This window comes from Eutrigla gurnardus (genome assembly GCF_963514095.1).
Source record: "Eutrigla gurnardus genome assembly, chromosome: 18".
NCBI classification, from domain to species: domain Eukaryota; kingdom Metazoa; phylum Chordata; class Actinopteri; order Perciformes; family Triglidae; genus Eutrigla; species Eutrigla gurnardus.
Genome location: NC_139929.1, coordinates 6,713,698 through 6,739,018, shown reverse-complemented (window position 1 = coordinate 6,739,018; position 25,321 = coordinate 6,713,698). Strand labels below are relative to the sequence as shown.

Sequence of the window (25,321 nt, the reverse complement as noted above, 5' to 3'; positions counted from 1 at the left end):
GCTGCTCTAAGAGCCGTTTGTCTCACAGCACTTCCAGCTGTCTGCAGCTCAGGCAGTGTGGCCCAAATGTGACTGTGTAAGCAATCTTTCATTTAAAAACGTCCAACTGAATAAATCAGTGTGGCGACGGTGTTTTTGAGAGGTTTTTTTTGTCTGAATTTCTCTTGAAGTGATGAAACAACATCCCTTTTTATCGTGGACATAAAGGGATGTACAACTTTTAAGTTCATTTAAAAGTCACCATTTCGGGGAATTCTTTTTTTTTTTTTGGCATGAGACGACAGCTGATGCTGCGTCTAGGATGCACATCCACGTGATTTCTTTTTTTGTTTTGCTTTCCACGACATGTTATTTGTCACCTTAACCATATCCAATAGTTATGTGAAGCAAAGCATTCTGGGTGCTGGCTCAGCTTTAGTAGAAATCAGAAAGCAGAGTGCTATAGATCTTCTTTTCTAACTTCCAGAGAGAAAAGTGAATGCGCATAATTCCCAAAATGTCACACTATGCCTTCAACTGGAATTGAGTTTGTCTTATCAGTTCTTATCAAAACCCCAATTTATACATTGCGGTGTCAATTGCTGCCCAAGTTAAAAGGCATTCATGTGACATGTTGACTTGTTTCCAGTGAAATGACGACACTGTGTGAAGACAGGGAAATGAATATCGTGACAAAGAGTCACATTTGTGACCACAAAAAATGCTAAAGTAGAAAGTCCCTGTCATACCAACCAGCATGAAGCCCAGACAAGGCCGGGTTCACCGGCAATGACACGGGTTTGAAATCTTGATTGGGCAAGTGAAGGGTTTCAAATCACTTTTCTGATTGTGTTTCTGGTTGAGCGAGGTGCTATCTTCTCAAAGTTTCACTTCCTGGCCTGCTGTGAAGATCACAGTGTGAACGATGGATGCAGAGCGTGCATCAGAGCTCCACAGTTCCACCAAACGCTGGTTGCGTTTCTCGGTTTTGATCAGGGGGAAACGGCTGTGTCATGATCGCACCGGCGCTTTTCCTTCTGGGACCAAGCTGTTGAAGAAAGTGGTGCGCTGAGAGGTTTCGCTCATGCAGCACCGATTCTGACCTGTAAGCATACGAAACTGAGCAGTTACATGTCAAAATGCTGTTTTATTCCCTTGTTGACTAAAAATAGAAGGCAGTAAAGCATCTTAAAGGTTGAGTAGGTGATTCCATTCAGAAACACTTTCTGTTATATTACTTGAAATCCTCGTAACATACTGAAAGCAATGAATAAATTAAATGCTCTGACGTAAAACATTTTTTAAAAATGTCATCTGTGGCCGAGGCAGGACTGTAAAAATCCCGTCCAATCAAAAAAGTCGAGAATAATTCTGTCAATATTTACTTCCTGGTTGCGCTCTGCCGATCTCTAGCACTCGTTTGGCGTTCTCGGGGAGTGGCTTTGAACAGCTCATCCTGACTGAGACATTTTATATTGTATCTTTATCATAACTTCTCATTACTTTTTTTTATATAGGGAAGAAACTTGTGTCATAATTAAAACATTTTTTTTTTAAACAGAATGAAGGTTCTGGCCCTTCTTGGAAGAACAGAGGAAATGGCAAAAAAATAAAAACCTCCACAGTTTTGGCACACAAAATAGATTTGACTAAGATCACATGACACGTGACCTGACTGGCTCTCTAACTGCTGAGCTTGTGAACATTTTTGGAGCCATAAATGGTTTCACAGGTGATCAAAGTTTGAGACGCCATGAATTAGTCACCAGTATGGAACAGCTATATGACACATGATTGCAGAGGAATTAGATACAAGAGTAATTAGATACAAGCAATGATGCAGTTTGATGTTCTGAGAAACTTGAGTGACTCTTGTTATTACTTGTTATTATCGACTCAACAGTATTGCAGGTCACACTATCTCGATATGATTCTCTTGAAAGACGTCAAATTATCACATTGAAATAACGCCAGCCAGTGCCTCTAAAAGCACCACCGTACAGCACTCTGGACGTCACTTTCAAGCCAGAAACCTAGGTTATTTCTCTGTGAGCAAAGGTCTGCCTGAGATTCTGGATAAAAAAAAAACCCAAACAACAGAAGCTTTTGTCTTGCGAGTGAAACTGAGAAAACCCCTTTGATGCGTTGTCGCTGAGCAGGAAGCTACTGTATCTGAGTACTCCAGTATTTACAGTTGCCCCATACTGTGGGAAAGTACTCCGCCGTCAGCAGCACAAGAGCTCGCGTTGGGTACCGAGAGACGCAGTCACCACTTCCTGTGTACCTGCCTCACTGTGATTTATTTCATGCACTGATAGACAGCTGTTTTGCATCCAATCTGAAATTATCAGCATGACGGTTTCCCTTCAGCTGCTCTTCTGTATGAGATAACTGATGCATGCATAGAAAGTGTATACAAGTACTGAAATGCAACACAATAATCTTTTTATTCCAATCTTTATATTGGTTTAGGAATAAACAGGTTGCCAAGAAATGCTACGTCCATTTGTCCTATAATCTCTTGCCCATTGACGCAGGTTTTAAAGAATGTTGTTTTATTGTTGTGTGTATATATATGTTTGTTTTCTCATTAGTGTCCCCGTTCCCCATCCCCTTGTTGCACCATGCATAACTAGTGCACATGATGCAAAACCAAGTTGAAGTAAGGACAGAATGCGGCTTGAAGAGTTTCACTGAAAACAATGGGGTTTGTTTGTAGTTGACTGGCTGGTAAACACTATCTCAATCCACAATCCAAAAAAAAAAAAAAAAAAAAATACAGTCTTTATTCTGACACTTTCATTTCATTTCAAACCTTTATTTATTCTCTAAAATCTTTCGATCCTGACCCTCTGTGATTATGCTGAATTGGCTATTTCGACACATTTAAATTCAAATGTAATACAATATTATAATATATATATGTTATAATATTATTATATGTTCCTTCTTCCTCTCTTCTTGGCTTTAGAGGTCCAGCCCATCAGATTCAACAAAAAAAAAGACTAGTATGCATACATGCACTGGCCTGTAAAACAGTGTTTAACACATGAAGAGACTTGAAAACAGCTCATTGTAATTTTCCCAAATCCTCTCTAGTATTTAATATATATATATATATATATATATGTAAATATATATATATATATATATATTTGTCAAAGGTAATCACATTAACTGGGGCCACATTAAGCCTCTACGATCACACATACCCATGTGTACGGTTTATCATAGATTATGCAGAGAGGCTATATATTTTATATTTAGGCATATATCTGTGCATTATTGTGATCTGGCGCCCCCTTGTTGAACCAGTCAGATTCACACACATACAGTGATGTTTAATCAATCTTAAATTATCATAATCAATATCATATTAATTCTTCCCCCTTATTGTTTGCCAGTGTCACAATCACTTGAAGCCAATCCCAGCATGCAGTGGGCCAGAAGACGTTTTCAGTCCTTCACAGGGTATATTTACCGTCTAATATTTTCAGAAAGCTTTAATGACCACACATATATTTGTTAACAGCTTTTATTACCCCCATACTTCGCACAATACAAACAACTGCACATCTAGTGTAATATAGGGTAGATGTATCATACTCTACAAGAGCATTACTTCATGAACATCATGTAGATACGAAAAGTACACGGTTAAAAGATTCCAGACAAAAATATTCTATGCCCTTTGTGTCGGGGAGTAGGGAACTCATTCCAGATCACTATCTACGGAAGTCAATAAGCAAAAGCAACAAAAAAGTAAATGCAAGACAGTTTTTTTTAATATATTTTCAATGATCAAACGTTCACAGAACGTCAGATCATTGGAAATATTAGTGTGTGAAATGCTATTGAATTTAGGTCACAAATCAAAGCAGGCTTGACCTCAAAAGGTCAGTAAACATGACTTTAAAGCTGTCCACTGTTAAAAAAAACAAAATGGCTTGGGGTTTGCTTGGGTCTAACTCAATGTTTAGGTTTTAAACTAGAAAAGGAGGACGCAAAATATCAATGTCGACGCTAGAAAGCTAAGTATCGGCTAGAACAATCTGATAAGTCTACAACGCGTCAGGCGGACAACGCGTATCTGTCCACGTCAACAAATGGACAAGGCCTCTTCAAACATGGACATGATAGTAGTTGCATAGAGCACTGAGGGAAGTCTGCTAGCTTCTGTAAGTGAGCTCCAAAACTGTGATGTAGAAAAGAAAAAGGAAAAGAAGCAGAAGAAGGCTATCATTCGCCTCGACTTCAGCGTGTTCAGTGGCGCGTACCGACGACCTCTCCCTGCTCACACTCTTCACTAAAAGCCAATAACTATTGAAGATGCCAGATAAAGCATGAATAAACAATTCCCTGTGGGAGTGCCTTTTCTTTCCCTCTCTATTGTCTTGCAGCAGCGGAACTGATGGTTTCTTGGTCCCCGTCTAATCCTCTGGACACCTGTTGGACCAGCTGTCTTCGGTGGAACTCACTCGTTGGGCTCGTATCTGAAACGCACACATTACAAACCTGATATTAGACAAATATCTAAAAAAAAACAGCTAGAAAAAGTTGGAAATGAAAGCTCACCTCTGCAATCGTCTTCTTATGTCTTTGATTTGCTCGTTTTTCTTGGTCAGGATCTCCTTCATGTTGCGGTAGGCCGCAGTTTGCTGGAACTTCTTGTCCAACTCCTGCACACATCACATACACAGAATAAGGTTCATCTGTGTTTGTGGTAGATGACTTCAGATGGTCACTCTACAGATGACGTACCTTCTCTGCTAAGGACAGCTGCTCCTGAACTCGCAGGAGCTCGTGTCTGGCGGAGATCAGGTTCTCCTGCAGACCCTTCTGGGAGGCCGAGTTTACACTAAGGGACCGTTCGTAGTCCTCCCTCAGAGCTGCCACTGTGTCCTCCAGACTGCTGATCTCCTGGGATGCATCAGCCCGCTGGATGGCAAAAGGAATAACGTACAAATTCAGTTGGAATGAATGGCAATCGTCGCTATGACTACAGGATCTATACCCTATTCCTATTGGTCAGCACTCTGGTCAGCTGGATACATACCATTCAAGGTCCAATAAAACCACATGACAGCGTATGTTCAGATGCAACAAAATAAAAATAAAAATAAAAAAGTTTTAAAAGGAGCAGAATGGAGAGCAAAACTCAAAATGTCACAACAGAAGATGACGCTACTCGCCGAAGCCAAAACTCCAAACAGTACCTGCTGTTCACCTTGCACCTGCTGGATGTCCTTCAGAGCTCGCTCTGCCCTGGTCCTCTCATCCAGCGCACTCATCGCCTCCGAAAATCAATCACAGCCGAGAGTTAACAACTAGACTAATGCATGAATTATAAGAAAATGTGCCGCTTGTGTCATTCATTGTCATACCTGGGATTCTAAAGTCCGCATCCTGGCTTTCAGTTTGTCGTTCTCCTCCTGTAGTCTCGCTATCTCCTGGAGAGAAATTTAAAATGTGTGTAAAGGTATGATAATGAGGACACTAACGTTCTACAATCACGTTGGACACTTTATTTCTTTACCTTGTTAAGAAGTTCAGACACCCCGCCTTCATTCAGCGGTGCTAGCTTGGGTTTGCTTTTGTCCTGGTTGATCTGGGAATAAAGTACACACTTAACAACTGAGGCCCTGACAGAAGATGTAATGGCAAATAAAGTTTATATCCATCTTGCTTTTCTTCGAAATGGTAAGATGACTGATGTGCAGCCTTCTGAGAAAGGTGCGAATAGCTAAACCCACGACGGAGCGTATTGTATTTCAAAGTTCATTTGTTTTTTCCCCGCCGTGCGCTGTGAAACCACACGTCGACCTCAGTCATGTGTGACTTCTGGACCGCACGGTTAGCGTGTGCAGGGCAGGTGGCCCCCAACTAGCAACCAGGCTCCGCTCTCCAGCTACTGAATTGCATGTGGGGGTGAATATCCATTGTATAGTGATTAATGAGTGTTGATGGTGCTGCACGTTAAACTCTACTCACCTTATCAGGGGTTTTAAAGTCAGTCTTCTCGAATTCAGCCACTTGTTCTAACAGCTCCCTATAGGGAAGAGCAAAGAATTGTATTGCGGAGGAAAAAATGGAGAAATCACATATACTCTGCTATTTTATAGAGTAAATGAACATATATTAAGCTGATGGCGTCAATATTTTGTGAGAAACATTGAATAGGATGAAGCTGAACTGATAATGTGCTATCTCCTCACACAACTGTCAGCCCCCCCCCCCCACAATGTTTTTTTGGCACGGCAATGATACAATACCAGTTGGCAGTTATGTGTCTTTGACAGGGAAAATAAACACCCTTGTTTTTGATGGCACTTTATCACTTATGCTATAAGATGTATGCTTGTGGTAAACAGAACAGATCTCTGAAAAGCTCAAATGTGGTTTTTAACAAAGCTGCTGAACGCACGTAGATTGTGACACGGGGCGTATTCCCCCGCTTTAGACGCAGATTCAGTCACGTAGGGCTGAGCCCTCTGAGAAACAAGTACACCTTGTGGCTTATTTATCCACCCACCATGTGTTTATTACCAAATTTAAAAAAAAATATATTTTCCAAAACATGCTCAGTGTTTGAACTAGGTGAAAGGTTTACAGGGGTCAGGAGTTACGCCGAGTTCACCTGAATACTATAGAGGTACATTCACACTAGTGTGGAGCTTTATAGTGATTATACATCATCAACAGTGCAAAACGCATGACATTTTGCTCCGATACTGACAATCAGATCAGATAATGTGAAGTTTTTGAACATGGAAAAGCCTCGCTTCCTCAATGTCACTGGCAGAAAGAGGAACAGGATGATGTGTGCTTCAGGCTTTAGTTTGGATATCACAGCAAACATTTTAAACAACAGCCATCGATGATTTTATGCTCAACAGATTCTCTAAGACTCTAAGAAATAAATCCGTTGCCAAAATTCTGACAACCGCTCTTAATGTGATTTATCTTTATTACTGGTATCACATGCACATGCCTGCATTGCTATTTCGCTATGCTCTGCCTTGTAATATGAAGAGGCATTCGTGACAGTCTTGCTTATTAACGACAGCAAGAACATCCTAATTCTGTGTGACTGTATCGATTTTATCGCACATGGCCACAAACGTTGTGCGACTTCACCACTTCAAAAGTCTGTATTAGTAAATTGGTAAAAAAAGGGAATATTAACTTGATTAAAATCAACAGATGCACATTTTTTGACTATTGTAAATGTAGAACAACACGAGAAATTGAACTTGCACATTTCATTTTGCCAAGTGTCTCAAATTATGACTTTTTTTTTGTAAGTTGGGTGAACTGACATCAAACTATAGTGAGAATGTGGCAGCTGTTTTCAGGCTAAATGAACCAAAACCATTGTTATCCAAAAAAGGGTTGAATTCACATTGTGCGTGTGGCTTAGCTATGACCTTTGTGCCTGCCATATCTACAGTTACATGCAGCAGATCAAAACCTAAACGGTGCTGAGGAGGAAGTGCAGTACAAAGTGAAGGAGTTTTCCCTCACGAACGTGAAGACATACTGCATGATTAGAGATCTAGCTCGCTTCTTACTTTGGCGTGGCACTCTCTTTGACCTTGAACTGTCATTTGAAATCATTTGAATCTGATGTTTTTACAGCTTTTTTCATGGGATGTGATTTTTTTTTTTAACTTTTTTTTTTGGTGCATATACGAGGTACATCTTGTGCACAAGCTGCTTCCTTTCTCATTCCTCATTCCTCACCTGTTCTCCAGCTCTGAGATATCACTCTGCAGTCGGAGATAAAACTTCTCAGCCTGCGAGAAGAGCTGCCTGAGCAGCAGCACGTTGGTGTGGGCCGTGTTGATGAGCTCCGTCTCCACCTCCCCACGCACCACCGCCTGCAGCCCGTCCAGCATCTCCTTCACCTCGTCCACTGTGAAGGTTTCCTCCACCAGCCTTTAGAGAGAAACACACACACACCATACATCACAGATCCATCTCAACTGAAAAGCACACCATTATTGCTTAGTTAAAGTTGTATTTACACGTAAACAATGACACCAAAAACTAAAGTATGACCAGTCACCTGCTGTCTTTGAGTTCCTCAAAGCATGCGTCAATAGTCTTTAGTCTCAGGACCCTCTTTGAACGTGCAAGTCGCATGTAATTGACGACTTCATTCTGATGGTGTTCGTTAAACCCAAATTCAGCCTACATGGAGACAACAAGAGAGGAACACGTAAGGAGATTGTCAACCACAGATGATGGACAGAGAGAGAGAGAGGCTGGAATGGCTACCACAACTAGCTTACGAGCTAACTTGAAGAGGATTTCCCCCGAGCTAATGTTGACGGCCTATTCACAAACACGAGCTCGCTCATTCATCGGAATGTCTCCGGTGATGCTTGCTAACTCTCAACCGGCTTTCAAATCAAACGGAGCGGGATGATTAGCATGCTAACTGCTGAAAGCAAACAGGTGGCCTGGTTAGCCATAAGCAGCAAACGACCACAGCTACTTACCATGGTGGCTGTGCGGCTAACGCTAACGTCGCTAAGCTAGCTTGCAGACTGAGATGATTCAAAAGGAAAAATGGGTGTTTCAGCCTCTAATTTAGGCCACGCAGCGAACAGACTAGAAGCTCATGGTGATGTCCTGTAGTCGAGGGTTTGAGCAAACTATAATGTAGTTAGACTTCAACTCAAAGACTGAAGAGGCTTAACGGGGGCTATATCATAGCTGTAAGATTATCTGGCAGATTGGCTAGCCTAGCTACCAGCTAGTGTTTGCCTTGAGAATGCCTTGGTAACGGAGAATAGCGTCATTGCCTTGGTTACCGGAGGTGCGTTCAGCGGCGCTACGTACAACATGAAACACAAAGCCATATGGTCGAATGACCGCTGAAAATATAAGCTATTACAATTAAACGACATTGTCATAAAAGCCACGTTGTATGTCAACAAATAGAGACATCTCTTTGTTATTATAAGCTCTAATAAATGACATGCAATGTCAATATGTTCAGTTCTATTCTGCCATTCACACTTGTGTTTTATTTTTGCGATATCAAATCTAGTCTTATTTTCATTTTTCTTATAGTCTTATCAACCTCATTTTTTAAGGAAAATGTGTGTTTGTTAAAAACAACAACAGTTCCGAAAGCAGCCATTCTTAAAACACTTTTTGTCAAAGCATGATGGCCACCAGATCTGACTATTTTGTCTCTGTCATTCATTTCTCTGGATTTCTTTGCATTTTTATGTAAAAGGTTTTAGAGACAACAAGGTCAAGACAATGTTATTTAAATGCACAACGTGTATTATTGTGTCACTAAACTGGCAATTGGGCTTGTTTGTCACTGTATCGTAACAAGCAGTTGATGGCAGTATTGAGCTAGAAGTGTGAGAGGTCCAGGGAAGATACACCCCACATATCTTTCTGCTGTGGTACTTACATGCACATCACATCAAGTTTAGCAACCGGCCCCAGTTTGATTGAATCCCATAGAAAATTAAATTACTGGTCAAACAAGATGATATGACACTGAGTGACCCAATTTTAATGGCATCTCAGAGTGTGTTTTGACATTTTCTTTTCTGCAAAAATGTTTTCATTGTTGATCATGTAGCAATCCTATCTCTCTAAATTCCTAATGACAGGTAATGCCGTCAACAGTTTAGTAAACTAAGCATATGGCAGTGTTTTTATTTGCATATTTGCATTACAATTAACCCGCTTAATACATAACTGATGGGACTCTTTTCAGTTTAACTAGTTGACACCACATGAGCTAAATAAAATAAAACACATAGAGATTCTGTTGCATTATAGTTCTAATATGTCACTGAAGCCAAAAGGACATCACTATCAATTTTGTTAAGGAGGATCCTAAGAAAAAAAAAAAGAAGGAAACTTATTTCCTCATGTCTCTAGCTGTAATTAAATTAGACTAACAGGCAGCACATGGTTGGTCACCTAATCAGATGCCTCAGAATGTGACCACTCATTTTTACCCCGCTCAAATTCACTGTGCAACATCAGACAGTCTCCGCGACCAAGATGTTTCCCCTTTACCTTCAATCACGGTGAGTCACTTTCATTTTGAGACAAGGATTGTCTAATCATTGCCCTTCTTAGTTTTTGTTAAAGTCTGACACGTTGGGATTACTGTTAATGGTCAGTTAGATCCTGGTGGTTACTCATTATTTGCATTGCTCTTGTAGCAGAATCAAATGAGTGAGCGGTGAAGTCATATCTGATCTATTAACTATTAAACAAACTGTAAAATATATAACATTATAGAAGAACGTCGGACAAAGACAATGTGTGTATGTGTTTTTGACGTATGAGAAGATCTCAGTTGCTTACTGGTTAGGTTTTTACAGAGCCAACATCAATGTGTAACACATTAATATAAATGGTAAAACTCAGGAAATTGATTTTGCAAAGGGAGTGATGTATAAAAGTGAATTCCTTTTTTTGCAACTTTGCTAGAACTACTGTGCCAATATGTGTGTACGTGTGGCCAGTTTCCTGTTCTTCTTGTTGGTCTAACTGGTGTAAACTGCTTATAATAGCACAGGTATTGTTGCATTTGTGGGACAGTGCCCCTAGAGGGCACAATTGTCTTTCTTTCCCCAGGTGCATCTTACCTAGCAAGCTACTGATACGTGGAAAGCTGCAGATATAAAATTATTTATAGAGAGAAACAAGGATGTACATATATTATAATCAACAATAGTGCAATTCAGTTTCCATTTTATTAGATCAATTCACAGAGAATTGATGTCATGGTGAAAACCAAACTATTGTCAATATGCACTGAAATATATATTCAGTGTAATCCGTCTAGTTTTGAAAGTGTCTTTTCCGATTTATTTACCCTTTAGTTTCGAATGAGCACACATTGATTCTACTGTATAACCCAAACAGCAGTTCCAGGGTCAGTTTCGTCTGTATGTATCAATAAAAACACTAAAATTATTTTCTAAAAACCGATCTCGGGTCGGCATCTCGATAATTCCGCGTGCCGACAAACCAATCAGCTGACAGCCGCATGACAGCAGGCCTCACGCGTGCGCAGTCGCACACTTTTGGTATGAGGAATATGGCAGCGTCCTGAGCCCTGTTGGGGGGAATACAGCGTAACTGAGCACCTTCAGCATCAGAGTGGGACGACTGAGAAGCACCGGCCGGACTCAGAGGAGGGTGGGGGGGCTGAGGGACGGCTACGACTCATAACCGTTAGCGATTTGACAGGTAAACGCATCCGTCACCACCTGCCACTGTCTCCGAGCCATCTTCCCAATGATTGCTTGATTGAACCCCGCTTGCTAATGCGACGAGCTAGCGTTAGCGCTTCTAGAAAACCTGAGTGATGTGCTAGCTAGCCGCTAGCTTGTGGCTAACCCAACATTAGCCTGCCACAGCCCCTTTTTTTACATTCGGCAAACAAACGCCGGTAACATAAGTGTCTGTGCTATCTGCTATTTTAGTTAGGAGGAGCAACGGCAGCGTCGACATCGCTAAAGCGGCGCTGTCCTTGCTTGTTTTTAGCCCGACAGTTGGACCGTGTAGGCCCGCTGCAATGAAGCAGAATTTGGCTAAGCGCTTGAGAGCCAGGTAACGTTAATGCTGCTTGTCATGGATTTACTTGACAGATCGGGACCCAGCGCACATCCCCGAATGGACTTAACCGTCGCTTTTTAACGCATTTCCTGTAACTTCTGTCTCCATATCTCTAGTCACGTGTAAAAAATAAAAAAAAATGCGAAGTTTATTATACTTTGCATACGAGTGATTCATGAACGAGCCTGAGATGAAGTATGGAAAATGCCAGACTGTAAAGTTGGCAGAGAGATTGCTTCATATCATTGGCTAATAAAGGGAGGACATTATAACACGTCTTTAATGCAAAAAATATATATATTTCAAGGAGAAAACCACATTGCAGAAACCAGCACGATATTCCTATTATGATATGGGCCAGGTCAAAAATATAAGAATATTTGGTCAAATGCATGTGTAGCTCTGAAGGCCCCTGTAGATGGTCATATGCTTTTCTTGTACTGTAAATCCATATTGGTCATGGCTTTATGTTCAACAGGATTCTAACTGGAGATTTAAAAGATGGTTAGGGCCATAAAATGATGCAACGGCAGCTGATCTTTTGACCCTTGTACCCACTGCTGTTGTAGCAGTTTTAAGTATTGTACTTTTGAAAAGGGAAACTGTTTTGTTTCCAAACAGGTGTGAGAAACAGCGTAGACTCCAATAGAGGACAAACTACACACAAGTGTTAATAGTCATGACACATGCAGTGTAACCTGTGGTCGGTACCTAGTCAGTAATACACAGTTGACAGTTGGTTTTCTGTTGTTTTAGATAAGTCCCATTCAGAGGTGTGATGCATTCTGTTTAGCAGTGCTAATAGGTTGATGAAAGCATCAGTATACATCATGGGAACGTACTGACTTATCACAGCAAATAGTAAATAGCTGTGTTTGTTAAAGTTTCTGGGAAGTTGGGAGACCTGTCTGGAACAAGTTATCAAGTAAACGTTGTTCGCTTGTGCTTCGGGCCTGGTGGCGTTGACATTTTCTTCACTTTCCTGCTGTTTACTTTTTTTTTGTGCAAAACTGTCGAGATGGTACGTGAATCATTTGCTATTGATCTGCATACGGTCAGGAAGTAGTGGGAGGGGTAGTCATATGACCCAGTCATGGAATCTGCCATAGTCTTTTTTTTACACCCATCATAGCCCTTTCAACCCAGTAATATATATATTTTTAACTGCACAGCCCTCTACAGCAGCAAAGAACACGCTGTGCACTGCTGACATGTCCCTTTGTGCATTCCATCAGCCCCCTGCATAGGATTAGATTAATTATGCAGCTCCATGAATGAGTGCTTGGCAAAAAAAAACTGTTGAGGCAAAACTTGGCTTTTGACTGTTCTTGCACCCTTTGTTTCTCCACCACAGGCATCAATTATTGAGATCTGGACATTGGCAATTTTTCTAAGATCCTCGTTCAGAGCTGGCACTTGAACGTAGCCTGTGTTTTGCATCCTGCCCTCTCCGAACACCAGACAATTGTCCCTTCGGTGAATGGTGGATTCCATCATTCGGGGCTATTTTGCTGTCCCCCCCTGCGTCAGTCGCACACTGAAACGGAGAGGAAGGAAAACTGGAGTCCGATTTTTCCAGGATCCTGGCAGAATGCTGACACAGGTTCCCCTTGTAACAGTGCAGCCACCAGCAAATTACTGCAATAAGGATAGGAGAGGCGGTTATGCCCTCAAATTCCTCTGTTCTGGTCTGTTGACTGGTTTTTCTTTGATGCTTTTATCTTCAATTTGCTTGAAACAATCACAGTATCAATCTTAACCATTCCACTGATGCTTTTTGGATTTGTCCTGGTTCAGATTTAGTGACAAGAACAAGGATCCTTCCTCATCTGTTGTCCAGCTTTGAGGTCTCCTAGCTGCGTTTAAGATCAAAATGACAAGGATTTTCATTCACATATTGCACTGGGCCAAAACACTTAGACATTGCCTCACCCCTGTTTATCTGAAGCGATCAATAGGCCACACTGGCTTTGCACCAGACTTTATTGACAGATGCTCAGCTGGTGCACTGTTATGTTTATTTTGTTGTGCCTATGATATACGATTGTAATGAAAGACCTCTGAGTTTTCTGAGTAGTAGCTTGCATTCCCGTTTACCTCTTTTCACAGTGACCCTGTGAAAATGCACGCATGATGGAGACGTCTCTTTATAATACACTGGCAGTCATGTGCTACCAGCTGCCTTGATTCTACGGCCCATAGCTAATGCCGGTGAAGAATCAGTCAGTCACGGAGCGACGGTCTACTGTGTCACTGGATAATCACTGTTTGCTCAGCATTTCTTCTATAGCGGAGGGTGTGTCTGGTGGGAGTCTCTGCCTCCAAGCTGCAAAATGTTGAATGACTGTGTGAAGTGTGTTGCAGTATATTGGAATGTGTGCCACATAAACTTGATGTAGTAGTGACTTGGGAAGGTTATTTGGTGACTTATAGAGCTGACATTAACGGAGACACATAGAGCCATTGGTTATTGTTCTTCCCTTCTGTTGTGTAATTAAAAATATAACACTCTCTCTCATGCAATGTTCAAATCACTTTTGTTTTGTCTTGTAGGTCCTGTGAAAAGATGAATTTCATCAAAGAAAACAAAGACCTGGCCTGTTTCTACACGACCAAACACTCCTGGAGGGGAAAGTAAGACCACTTTCCTTTTCTTTTCTTTTTTAATCCCACTGATTTCCGGGCTGGTGGTGTTGTCTACTCCACATCTTCTTTGTATTTTCTACAAGGCAACATTAACCAAAACACTTCCCTTCATCACCGTGTAACGGCAGTTGTGAAGAATCCTGAAATCCTGACTCAGTACTTCCATTGTGTTGACTTCCTTATCCTAGCCAGGGATAGGAGGTCTGCAGACCCCTGTCAGCAGTCACTGATCAGCACTAATGATGTGTGTGTTTGTGGAGCTGCACTGTCTTAGGAAATGTATCCCAAGGAAACAGATACTGGCAGTGAACCGAGCGCAGACCTAGTCCTGCAAGATGAAGTACATGTACTCACATTCATGTATTGTATGAATGCAACATGAAACAGAGATCCGTGTCCCACAGCATGTGGCGACATCCTTTTTGCATGAATGATTTGTCATGAACACTGTATTACATACAGAGAAAGTATAGGGCATCTTACATTTTTTCTGAACAGGAAGGAAGTGTTTTTGCACTCGTGTGTTTATAGTACCGGTCAGGTGATTGGCCCTATGTGAACACGTTTTGAAGTGTTGACATAAAAACAGATGAATTGGTCGAGTGCATTACATGTGAATAAGGCTAACATACTGTATCTCTGCTGTAAACATGTTTGAATGGCCCAATTCCCATGATCATATAGTACATGGAGTATCTGTTTTCATTCTATAGATCATCATAGCTAAATTACATACTTAAGCAAATATGGGCCTAAAAGTAGATGTGATTGACATGTTTCAAATCGAGCCAGTGAGCCAGTGGGATCACATTACCAATATCTGCTTTTTAAATGTCTTTGTGCCATTAAGGCCCTCCATTGACTCTGGTAACTTAAGCAGCGCTGCAAAGCATTAGCCATCATCGGAGCTTCATCCTGCTAATGCGTCCTGAAGTGTCCATCAGAGACGAGCGTTGATGTATGGTGGACAGTGGAGACCGATATCACATTCAGAATGGCGCAGTTTAAAACCTGTGTTGATGGTTGATGTTCAAGGGTCAACAAGTGTCAGCTGACCGGGGGTCCGTGACCCTCCTCCTCCAGCTTTGGCGAACAGGCATCTCTATCAGGGAGGGGAACCTAATTTGTTGAGATAAACATTTAAAGGTCATTTCACAACTCTCCCAAGAGAAAGATAAAAAAGAGACAGAAGGACGACAGAGCACAGGACAATACCAGTGATAGAGTGCCCAGAGGGAAATGAAAATTCACCTTTTTTTGGTGCTTCAGTAGCCCAACAGAAAGAGAAAGAGAAGGTGTTGTCAGGATATCCTCTTTCATCTTGCTTTATACAACATCAGATATCGTGAGCTACTTTTGTCTTCAGTAGGCAGTCATGAAAACAATTGATCCAGTTTGAAATTAAAAACGACATCTCCGATCACCTATTTAACAATATATGCAAAAAGAAGTGTATTTTTGTGTTGAATTGCAGTCATAATTTTTTCTTGTAAACCACCATATGATGTGGGCAACCAAGCAATTTCGACCAATAATATTCTGACATCCATCCATCAATGAGTGACGAGGGAGGTTAGTGTGGAGCCAGACCTACTCTGTAGCTCGTTATCGTGCTGCACTCTAACCCCGCCCACTTTTTCACCATCCAATCAAATGCAAAGGACTTTATTTAAGTCCCTCTTGTAACTGTACACCGCTGAAATATACTGTTTCAGTGGGAATATGTCACAGCACAGAGTTTAAAGATGCTCTGACTTCAGTTTCACTGGGATTTTGTTCCTGGTCGATTTGTTGACGACCTGTTTATGGTATCAATCAATTGGGTTTAATACTACCGGTCCCAGAATACCGGAGGCAGCTAATCAAACTTTAATCGTTTTAATAAAGAAATCAGGCAATAATTAGACTTGTTCCGTCATTCTGTGAGCAACCATGATCTGATTGTATGCTGCACAGTGAAAGTGAAGGACAGCCGCGGTTTGATACCTCACTGAAAGGTTTTGGAGGTGTGCAGCCTGTCGCCTGCAGCTGTTCATCAAACACCTCACAGTGGCTGTTCTTTCTTCTTCCATTACTCCCTGCAAGATTTCAAAGTGATTGGCTGTCAAAAAATGCCAAAAATGCCCATTGTCTTGTATTGTCGAGGCCTTTGTGATGAAGGATGGCTTTCGGTGTCACGCTCACTGACAAACACGTAGCATTTCCTGTTCATGCTTGTAATTTGAAGCCACAGCAGCAGGAAACATTCGGTTTGCAGCATTTTCCCCAGAAATTTTGCCACACACACCCAGTTAGTAATTCTGCTGTAATACTATATTGCAATTCTTTCATCAGAGAGTTGGAGGCTCAATCACTATTCTATTACCTTATGCAGCGATAGCGAAATAACAGACATTTATTACACCGAAAATCTTCTGGATTGATGCTTTCAACATAAAACATACAGCATTCAAGCTCTAGAAAATATCCAGTCAAAAATGTAAAAATGTTCCAGGTTTTGTCTGATGGTTTAATTAACCATGTCACGTGCCTTTGTCATGTGAATTGTAAGTATGTTAAACAGTATCCCTTGATGTGGCAAATTCTCAAAGGCCAGTGTAAATTTAATTTGACTGAAGGCTTCTTTTAAGTGCAGATATAAAAGGATCTGGTTACATTAAATCATAAAAAATAAGGCATTAGCTCATAGTCAGGGAGTTGAAGGGGAATGTAAAAAGACATGTTGATGTGGTTTTGCTTCGTGGTCTAAAACAAGTGTTTTTGTGTCAGTTTGTATGCTGACATGATCAAATCATCACTGGGTTATCCTCAGATACCTTTTTCTGCAATAGTTAAAATGACAATTGTTGTAGTTTTGCTTTAGTGCAGCAGCTTTCTCTGTGCTCGTGGTCATAATTCATTCAAGACGAGTCACATGACTCCAGCTTGTAGAGATTTAGATTTGTCTCCTAATGAAGCCCATTTTCAGGATTTATGACACTGAGTTTTCTTTTTAATGGTTTTCAAGCACTTTTTCAAAACATGAATATGCAAATCAGTCTGTTTCCATGATTTGACAGTGGCTGTGATGCTCACATTCAGCTCTCCTTCCACCACTCTGTACATCTCTGAGATCTAGTGTTTGTTGAGTTTTGTGCAGGGGATCATGTCGCCAAACAAATCCTCAGCTCGGTCTCCTTTTGTTGAAAAATGTTGTTAAAAAAGGGGAGGCAGTTGTTACCAGGGTTTAGTCAGACTGGAAGACAGGAAGTTGCTTAATGTGATACATTGTGAAAGCCTTGAAATGGAAGGAAAAGGACAGATGAATGTACAACTGAATGAATATTAACCGTTTACTTATCACAAACTATATCTTTGGTGTACCTGTAAAGCTTATTTAGTCCCTATTCTCTTCACATGGTTCCTTTTATGGAAGAGTTAAAGCACTACACCACCGTTTTTGAACCATTTAGTACAAATCTCAGTAATTTAGATTTATGTGAATGTTTTCCTACTATCAGTGAATTGCTTGCTCCAGTCCAGTCAAAGGAAAGTGATTGCCAAACAAAAGATTATTTCAAGTCTCTGCTTGATTTTCATATCTTTTGTATGAATGGAAATCACAGCATGAGTAAAATATTTGACTTGATTATCTCTCACCATCTTACGTGATTCACACATGCAAAAACACTGGTTAGGTTTCTGGAAGAGTATCCTAGAGGACACACTGGGTCACTACATATTATAATTAATATACTTATTCACTTTAATCTCAACTCATCCCACCTTCCTACATACAGGCTTTATTTTATTTTAGCAGGTGAATTTGGCTTCAAGTCTATATGCTCCAGCTCTTCTTCTGTATCGCTGCATCACTTGGTTATGCAGTTGGCTAGAGAGCCACTTAGCGCGTTGCTACTTACACTGTAATTGGCATGCTTCAGCTAGAAAATCACTCTGTTTTTAGAAGTCTTTCTGGTTATCTCTCAAAGGAGTTGGCCTCATGATCATCCATATGTGGTTATGCATGCTTTTGATTATGTTCAAAGTCGACCTCTGCATCGATTAAATCTCTTAACATTAGCGTATTGAAATATAGTATGTATGGAAACGCTGGAAATAGGTTCAGCAAATGTGACTTCTTCATACACAACACAAACTTATCACCACTTTTGTGTTGTGTAATACAGTGAAAATCTAAGTTGATGCATTTTTAGACTTACAGACAAAGCAAACTAGCCAGGGAGGGTTGGATATTGCTTTTGTGCTAAGATAGAATTAAGGTGGGGGCAATCAGCCCACAGAGAATGAATAATTAACTAAGTTTGTGCTGACACCCGGTTAAGCCAGCCACTTTAGCACCAAGGTCAAGACATGTAGAGAGACAGCTCCCTCAGATCAGGACAGAGTTGTGGTGTCGGACTTTGTGGCCGAAGATGACAGAAACCGAGAATAGTGGACAGGAAACCTCAGTGTATAGAGTAGATGGTAAAGGCCAATGAATACATTTGAACAGGCTTTCTAATGGGGGAGGTACACAAAAAAGGACATGACATTTGTATGATTGTGAAAAAGGAAAGACTGACTGTGGGGATTCACTCCGGCCTTGCCTCAGGCCGCTGCCTGACCTGTCTGTTTATGTTAGTCACGTACTCTGTGTACAAGTCTGGATGCATTATGCAGAAGTAACCTCTCAATTTGACTTCCTTTTTACACTGCTTTTTCTTGGGAACTAGCTGGTTGTTTCACCAGACCTCTTAATGTTATCCAGGTCTGATGAGGATGTCCAAGAAAGGAAAGGAGCCGAGTCAGCATGTTCAGTGTGCAGGCTAATAGTGCCATGGAGGTGTTAGGAGAACATGTTGTACATAGATCACCACACATGTGTCCCAGATACAAATACACCCTTTACTTTTAAAATTCCCCAAATCTAAAAAAAGACCTCACTAAACTATATTTTATACAATTTTATATTTTATATGATTACTGATTTTCAAATAGAAAGCAAATTATTATGAATTGGCAAAAATGTGTTGGCAGCGATCAAGCACAGACGGATGTGCCTGCCTGCAGTTCACACACACACACACACACACACACACACACACACACACACACACACACACACACACACACACACACACACACTCAACCTAACGTGCAGAAAGATTTGCAAAATTGAATTTCACACTTCCTCCCTACTATGTGAGGAAGCCTCTTTCATTTTTAAGTTACTTGAGAGGACGAACGTGTTAAACACATGCAAAGAATAGCAAACCCCCCTAGTAGTGATGGCTGGGTCTCCTGGGTAAACATCCAGAATCCACAGCTTTATTACTTCAGCCTGGTATATCATGGGATCTGGTGAATGGGGAGAGCTAAATGTTAATGATGCTCGATCCATCCAACTGTCTGGCTATCACAGCTTTTAAAACGGCAGTTAGAAATCTTTTCTCATCATCTTTTCACCCCGTCTGTGTCTCACCTCAACCTCAACCTCATAAAATGTCTGGAAACTGACATAATACAACTGTAATACGGATGATATCACCAGATTATGGAGCCCTATTGATGTCACCTGTGCTTGACTCATCATTAACTTACAGAGGGCTACAAATGGACCTTTTCCTCTCAAACCAAACCTACATATGTATGATATATGAGATGTATTTGGCACATAGGAAATGTAACTGGGTCTGTTTCAGCTTCATGTAACCCTCACGCGTTTTGAACGGCTGCCACACATTCAGTTACTTACCACATTCACCGCTGGTGTTATGTCACTGCCCTTGTTGTCGTAGGTGTTGCAACCATGTGGGCTTGGTGATGAGAAGGCCATGTTTTTTGACTCCCACCATCTCTGTGTTCCAGGTACAAGCGAGTCTTCTCAGTGGGCTCGCATGGCATCACCACGTACAACCCTACCACGCTAGAAATAACAAATCAGGTCAGTGTGGATGCCGCCTGTCGTACACGAGTGCCAGCGTCATTCAGGAGCCTCTTCTTTGCTGAAGCTTTCAGCGGGATGTGCTGTTCTTAGTTCCATGTGACTATCGGAAATCCATTAGAAGCACATGGCTCTTTTGCTAAAAAGTGAAACGCAGTATTTTAAACCTCTTATGTGGAGTCTTTAAATACACAAAGTCTTCACACTGATTTAGAGCATGAAACATGTCATAATCAATACCAATTAGACATGAAACATTACTCATTAAGCCCCTCAGTGACCACAATGGCTAAATGCAAAATAGAATTGTCGTTGTTTTAAAGAAAAAAATTCAAGTCCCTCTGTTTAGCTTTTCTAAGCAGTATATAAACATTTAATATTAATAGTTTATTACACACTAACATGTAGTTGTAAAAACTCATTGTTTAGACATTTTAAGTGTTAATTACTGTACAGTATTTGTCAGCAATTATACATTTGTTTATAAAGACATATTTTATATTATTACAAATGTGTTTTACTATATTGTCATCCGTTATCTGTTCATACACCACCCTTGTGGGTGCCCACAGCAGGAGTTCATTAATAAACACCTAATACATATAGTAATTAAACAGCATGCACTAAATACATTATAATGTGTAAGAAACCATGTATTAAATGTTAGATATAGTGCTAATAAATGCTGAATTTCATGATCAAACTGCTTGTGAGTGAATGTAACAATGCGGTTGTCTCTGTGTTGTTGCTGTCTGCGGTTACAGTGGCCTTATGGGGACATCTGTGGCATCGGTCCGGTAGGAAAAGGTCAAGGAACAGAGTTCAACCTCACATTCCGCAAAGGCAGCGGCAAGAAGTCCGAAACGCTCAAGTTCTCCACAGAGCACCGGACAGAGCTGCTCACCGAAGCGCTGGTGAGGACAAACTCTCATCACCTCACTGCCATCATGAGCACATGTTCATTAAGAGGGTCTCAGACGTGGCAGATCCACACTGTGGATTTTGCTGTGTTTGAATTGCAGCAAAGTAATTTCATGTATCTGTTTGGGATGCGTTGCTTGCAAATCACAGGCCCTTTGACTCTCTGTAGGCGTTTATCACAAACATAAATCGGCAGATTGTTTGTTGCTATGAAGAAATAAACTCATTATGCCGAAGTGTTATGAAACAGCAAGAAGGAGTAGGACAGTTATTTCCCCATAGAGCTCATTAAATGTGTTAGTAATTCTGCAATAAAGACAACACTTCTTACAAAAAGTGATGATTCAAGAGCTAAATTGGCTCTAAAATACTGTTGGTTTCTCTTATTTTTCTTATTCAGAGATTCAGAACAGAGTTTTCAGAGGGAAAAATAACCGGCAGGGTAAGTACTGATATCCATAAATGAAAAATTATCAATTTGAGTGGTGACACCGAAATGAATGTCTTTCAACACGTATGCTGAACCTTTTACAGCGTTATAACTGCTACAAACACCACTGGAGTGACACGCGGAAGCCAGTGAGCTTAGAGGTGACGCCAGGCGGGATCGACCAGATCGACCCACACACCAACCGGGTGGTGTGTTCCTACGACTATCGTAATGTAGAGGGCTTCGTGGAGGTCTCTGACTACCAGGGAGGATTCTGCATCCTTTATGGGGGCTTCAGCAGGCTGGTATGCATTCATAGAGTTGGTTTATCTGAAAATGTGCCTCAAAGGCATTGAAAAGTGTGTGTAAAATGCCCCTGTATATAACATTGCATCTCCCTCCCTATTGCTTCCGTCTCTCAGCATCTGTTTGCCTCGGAGAACCGGGATGACATCATCCGCTGCGCCATAGAGCATGCTGGGAACTTCATCGGTATCATGTTACGCCTGAGGAAGGAGGCGTTGACCTTCGAAGATTTCGTGACGGACAGGTTGGGGAAGTACAGCTCGGACGAGAGCATCACTTCACTGGCCGAGTTCGTGGTGCAGAAGATCACCCCTCGACACGTGGTCAGAACATTTAATTTACATTTATTCACAAGAAAATCTGAAAGTACCGACCTACTGCTGCTCTCAAGTTGTATTTATAATTTGTTTTTTGAAGTAGGGTGTATAAGATAAGATCAACCTTTATTCATCTAGAGGGAAAATGTTGTGCAGCGGGTGCAATACAAAGTGGGAAGAGTGGAAATATAAACAAATATAACAGGTAATAATTTACTTTTGTCTTTCTTAGGAGCCTGTAAAGCGTATTCTGGCCCTGACCGAGACTTGTCTAGTGGAGAGGGACCCGGCTTCATACAACATAGTCACCATCAAACCCTTCGGAGAGGTGAGCGCTCCTACTAAAGCGAAAATTCAGGTTGAAACATTTGCATTCTTTTCCCGGCTATCTCCCGTGGAGATGAATGCTAATTGAACTGTCTTTGTTTCATTATGTAGGAACGGCATCACTGCAAGTCAACAGTTTGAGTCTGTGTGATACGAGTAAACTCTCCCCGCCCTTTTTTCTCACTCACACCTGTACTCATCATCTTCCCTCAGGTGTTTGCTCTCATCTGTGACGTGGACAACCCTCAGGTGTTTACTGTCGAATTCATCAGAGGTCAGATCAGAAAGTTTTCCTCCACAGAAAGGTACACTGATGCAACACAAACACACTCATCTTTATGTATTCAGTGACACTACGTGCCCTGTGTGTTTATTAAATGTTTGGAAGTATTTTGGGATTTGTTTTTTTAACATGATGAGTAATTTGCTTGTGTGCATGTGTCTCCGCCGTTACGCTCTCCTCTTATTGTGTGCTCACCGTTTGTGTGTAATGCATTTAGCTGAGTCTGTTTGTATGTGCGTCTGCAGGGACTCCCTGTTAGCCAGCCTTCTTGATGGAGTCCGAGCGTCGGGCAACAGAGACGTGTGCGTCAAAATGGCCCCCACGCAGCGAGGCCAAAGATGGGGCCTGCTGAGCATGCCCGTGGATGAGGAGGTGGAGAGTTTGCATCTCAAATTCGTGGCAGCGCCTCCAAGTGAGTCTCGTTAGATTTGTGAACTTGGAATTGGATTTTGTATCGTATGTTCAAGTTGGTTTTTATTTTTATTTAAGTGGTGTTGACTGTGGTATCCTATTTAAGAAAATGTTTTGCCATGCTAGCAGCATGGATCTGGGATTAGATATGTAATCAGATCAGGAAAAAGAGGTGCAACCTGGGAAATGGGTTATTCATTTTTATTAGTATTCATGCAATGGTTACTCTAGAATGTCACTCAGTTGTTTGACCTCATAATAATTTGGGGTGTGTTGGAAAGCATATCGAAAGAAACGGGTGAACAGAAAGACGTGGTTGCATTGCCAAAAATAACTTCAAGCCTTAAGCAAGTTTGAATAAGCTTAAGCCTCAATTGAATATTCTGAATTATAAAAGAAAAAGTAAACATTGACTTCAGTGGCCTCAGTGTTTACTTTGGAATGCCAGCGTGCTGTGTATGACCCTGTTGTTATTGTTATACTTGTACATTCTCTCATTTATTTGTTCTATCCCTCCTTCCTTTGTTTAGACGGAAACTTTGCCGATGCAGTGTTCAGATTCAACGCCAACATATCCTACAGTGGAGTGCTGCACGCAGTAACACAAGATGTGAGTGTGTTCAAACGTGATTCATGTCCATCTACTGACCCACATAGGATCCACACTAATTCCCCAGTCTTTATATTTGTCTCTTTCTGTTCTCTTCAGGGTCTTTTTTCTGAGAACAAAGAGAAGCTCATCAACAACGCCATCCTGGCCCTTTTATCCCAGGAGGCCGAGCTGCCGGCTCTCAACACCGAGCTGGAGAGCCATTTCCAGGCCATCCGTCGCCTGGTGGCCTCCAAGGCTGGCTTCCAGGCTTTCACCCAGCTGCCCAAGTAAGAACGCAGCAGAAATCCCACTGTACCCTCCTGCTTTCATTTCGTCAAAGTGTACTTGTTGTTGAGCTGCTGGTAACAGGCATGCTCTGTCATTCCAAGGTCTGGTCAAGGGTCTGGAGTCACAGATGCAACGTAAATATGAATCCATACATCTCAGTCTGCCCTTTTGCCTGTCTCCGTTTCTTATCCTTTAAGTCTTTTTTAGCCGTGTATCGATCGGCCTTCTCCCCTTTTATCTCTGTTCTGCTTTCATCTCAGGCTTTTAGACAGGCACTTCAGAAGGGAGGTTATGTCACTTCACTGTGTTCAGTCGGGCTGTCTGCCTTGATTTGTCTTGACCTTCCTCTCTTGACATCTCATACTCCTTTTTGTGCTTCCACCTCTCTCCCACTATCTGCTTTGCCCATTTTATCCTTTATATTTTTCTACATCGCAGTATCTAAGAGCCGTGTAGTTTTTTCCCGGGTCACTGAGATGTATGAGAGGAACTGTATTTACTGTTTTATTATTTGTTCCTGTGAAGCAAATGACAATTGGTTTTTCCTGGAAGATTCATTGCTAGAGTAGCTTGGTGTTTCCCTCACAAAAACCACAAACCACAGATCACTATAAATACATGAACGGTTTGATTTTTGCTTTGAGGAAGACCTCTTTGATATTGTTACACTTAGTAGTTCGGTTCAGTAGAAGATGTGAGACTTCGTGAGTAAAAGAAACAACAAGCCACTTCTTAAGCAATTAACTCTTTGTGTATCCAACCCCAGACCTCTTAAATAATACAGTATCTATATGGTTTGTATTCTGTTGTGTTTATAGCGTTTTATAAGGCATGGTGGTTTAAGTGGTGTTGGTAAATCTGTGAATGTATGTTTGTGTGTTTCTAGGTTCAGGGAAAAGTTGGGAGTGAAGACGGTAAAAGCTTTAAAAAGGAACAACAACAGTGTGACGCATGCTGCTGTAGACATGCTTTGTGCTCTTATGTGTGTAAGTATCAACTTAATATCCAGACATAAGCTAAATATTAACCATTTTTCATGTTTGTTCTTCATCTCGCTGTTTCTTTATGTCTCTTCACAGCCGATGCACGATGACTATGACCTGAGGCAGGAGCAGCTGAACAAGGCCTCTCTGCTGTCCTCCAAGAAGTTCCTGGAAAACCTCCTTGAAAAATTCATCACTAATGTGGTACATTTCTTTTCATGGCAGCAGGCTGTATGCAGAATTCAGTTTTTTGATTTATCTGTGTATCCTAAATCTTAGCACTGACTCTCTTGTTTCTTGTG

General features: G+C 41.2%; 2 protein-coding genes across 5 annotated transcripts in view; one reads left to right on the top strand and one right to left on the bottom strand.

Moving 5' to 3' along the window:
- Positions 1 to 3,514: 3,514 nt before the first annotated feature.
- On the bottom strand, positions 3,515 to 8,745 carry lztfl1 (leucine zipper transcription factor-like 1). 2 transcript variants are annotated; one of them, XM_084034303.1, is made up of 10 exons: positions 8,484 to 8,745; positions 8,048 to 8,172; positions 7,723 to 7,917; positions 5,971 to 6,028; positions 5,516 to 5,587; positions 5,364 to 5,429; positions 5,196 to 5,273; positions 4,741 to 4,917; positions 4,555 to 4,658; positions 3,515 to 4,472 (listed from the first exon to the last, which is right to left on the bottom strand). In XM_084034303.1, exons 1-10 carry the CDS (start codon positions 8,484 to 8,486, stop codon positions 4,454 to 4,456), a joined length of 897 nt encoding a protein of 298 aa, XP_083890429.1. In that variant the 5' UTR covers positions 8,487 to 8,745; the 3' UTR covers positions 3,515 to 4,453. The 2 variants fall into 2 exon arrangements, with proteins under 2 accessions (XP_083890429.1, XP_083890430.1); XM_084034304.1 differs by having other exon boundaries at positions 4,741 to 4,899.
- Positions 8,746 to 11,130: 2,385 nt separating this feature from the next.
- Positions 11,131 to 25,321, top strand: part of dnajc13 (DnaJ heat shock protein family (Hsp40) member C13) — a 28,848-nt gene continuing 14,657 nt past the window's right edge. For 2 of the 3 annotated variants that reach the window (XM_084034268.1, XM_084034270.1), the window contains exons 1-15: positions 11,131 to 11,220; positions 14,143 to 14,223; positions 20,086 to 20,161; positions 20,926 to 21,075; positions 21,483 to 21,524; positions 21,617 to 21,817; positions 21,935 to 22,141; positions 22,368 to 22,463; positions 22,676 to 22,767; positions 22,991 to 23,157; positions 23,687 to 23,766; positions 23,866 to 24,035; positions 24,138 to 24,170; positions 24,923 to 25,022; positions 25,116 to 25,223. In XM_084034268.1, coding sequence (XP_083890394.1) covers positions 14,156 to 14,223; positions 20,086 to 20,161; positions 20,926 to 21,075; positions 21,483 to 21,524; positions 21,617 to 21,817; positions 21,935 to 22,141; positions 22,368 to 22,463; positions 22,676 to 22,767; positions 22,991 to 23,157; positions 23,687 to 23,766; positions 23,866 to 24,035; positions 24,138 to 24,170; positions 24,923 to 25,022; positions 25,116 to 25,223 — 1,590 coding nt within the window. In that variant the 5' untranslated portion in view covers positions 11,131 to 11,220; positions 14,143 to 14,155. The remainder of the gene's footprint in view (positions 11,221 to 14,142; positions 14,224 to 20,085; positions 20,162 to 20,925; positions 21,076 to 21,482; positions 21,525 to 21,616; positions 21,818 to 21,934; positions 22,142 to 22,367; positions 22,464 to 22,675; positions 22,768 to 22,990; positions 23,158 to 23,686; positions 23,767 to 23,865; positions 24,036 to 24,137; positions 24,171 to 24,922; positions 25,023 to 25,115; positions 25,224 to 25,321) is intronic. The other variant, XM_084034269.1, reaches the window with a different exon arrangement.

What these genes read in the sequence shown, in the direction of transcription:
- lztfl1 (XM_084034303.1), bottom strand. An exon ending in GAGGAACTCAAAGACAGCAG is followed by an intron (nt 7,918 to 8,047) that starts GTGACTGGTCAT and finishes TTCTCTCTAAAG; the next exon opens with GCTGGTGGAGGAAACCTTCA. An exon ending in ATCTCAGAGCTGGAGAACAG is followed by an intron (nt 6,029 to 7,722) that starts GTGAGGAATGAG and finishes TCTTCCCTATAG; the next exon opens with GGAGCTGTTAGAACAAGTGG.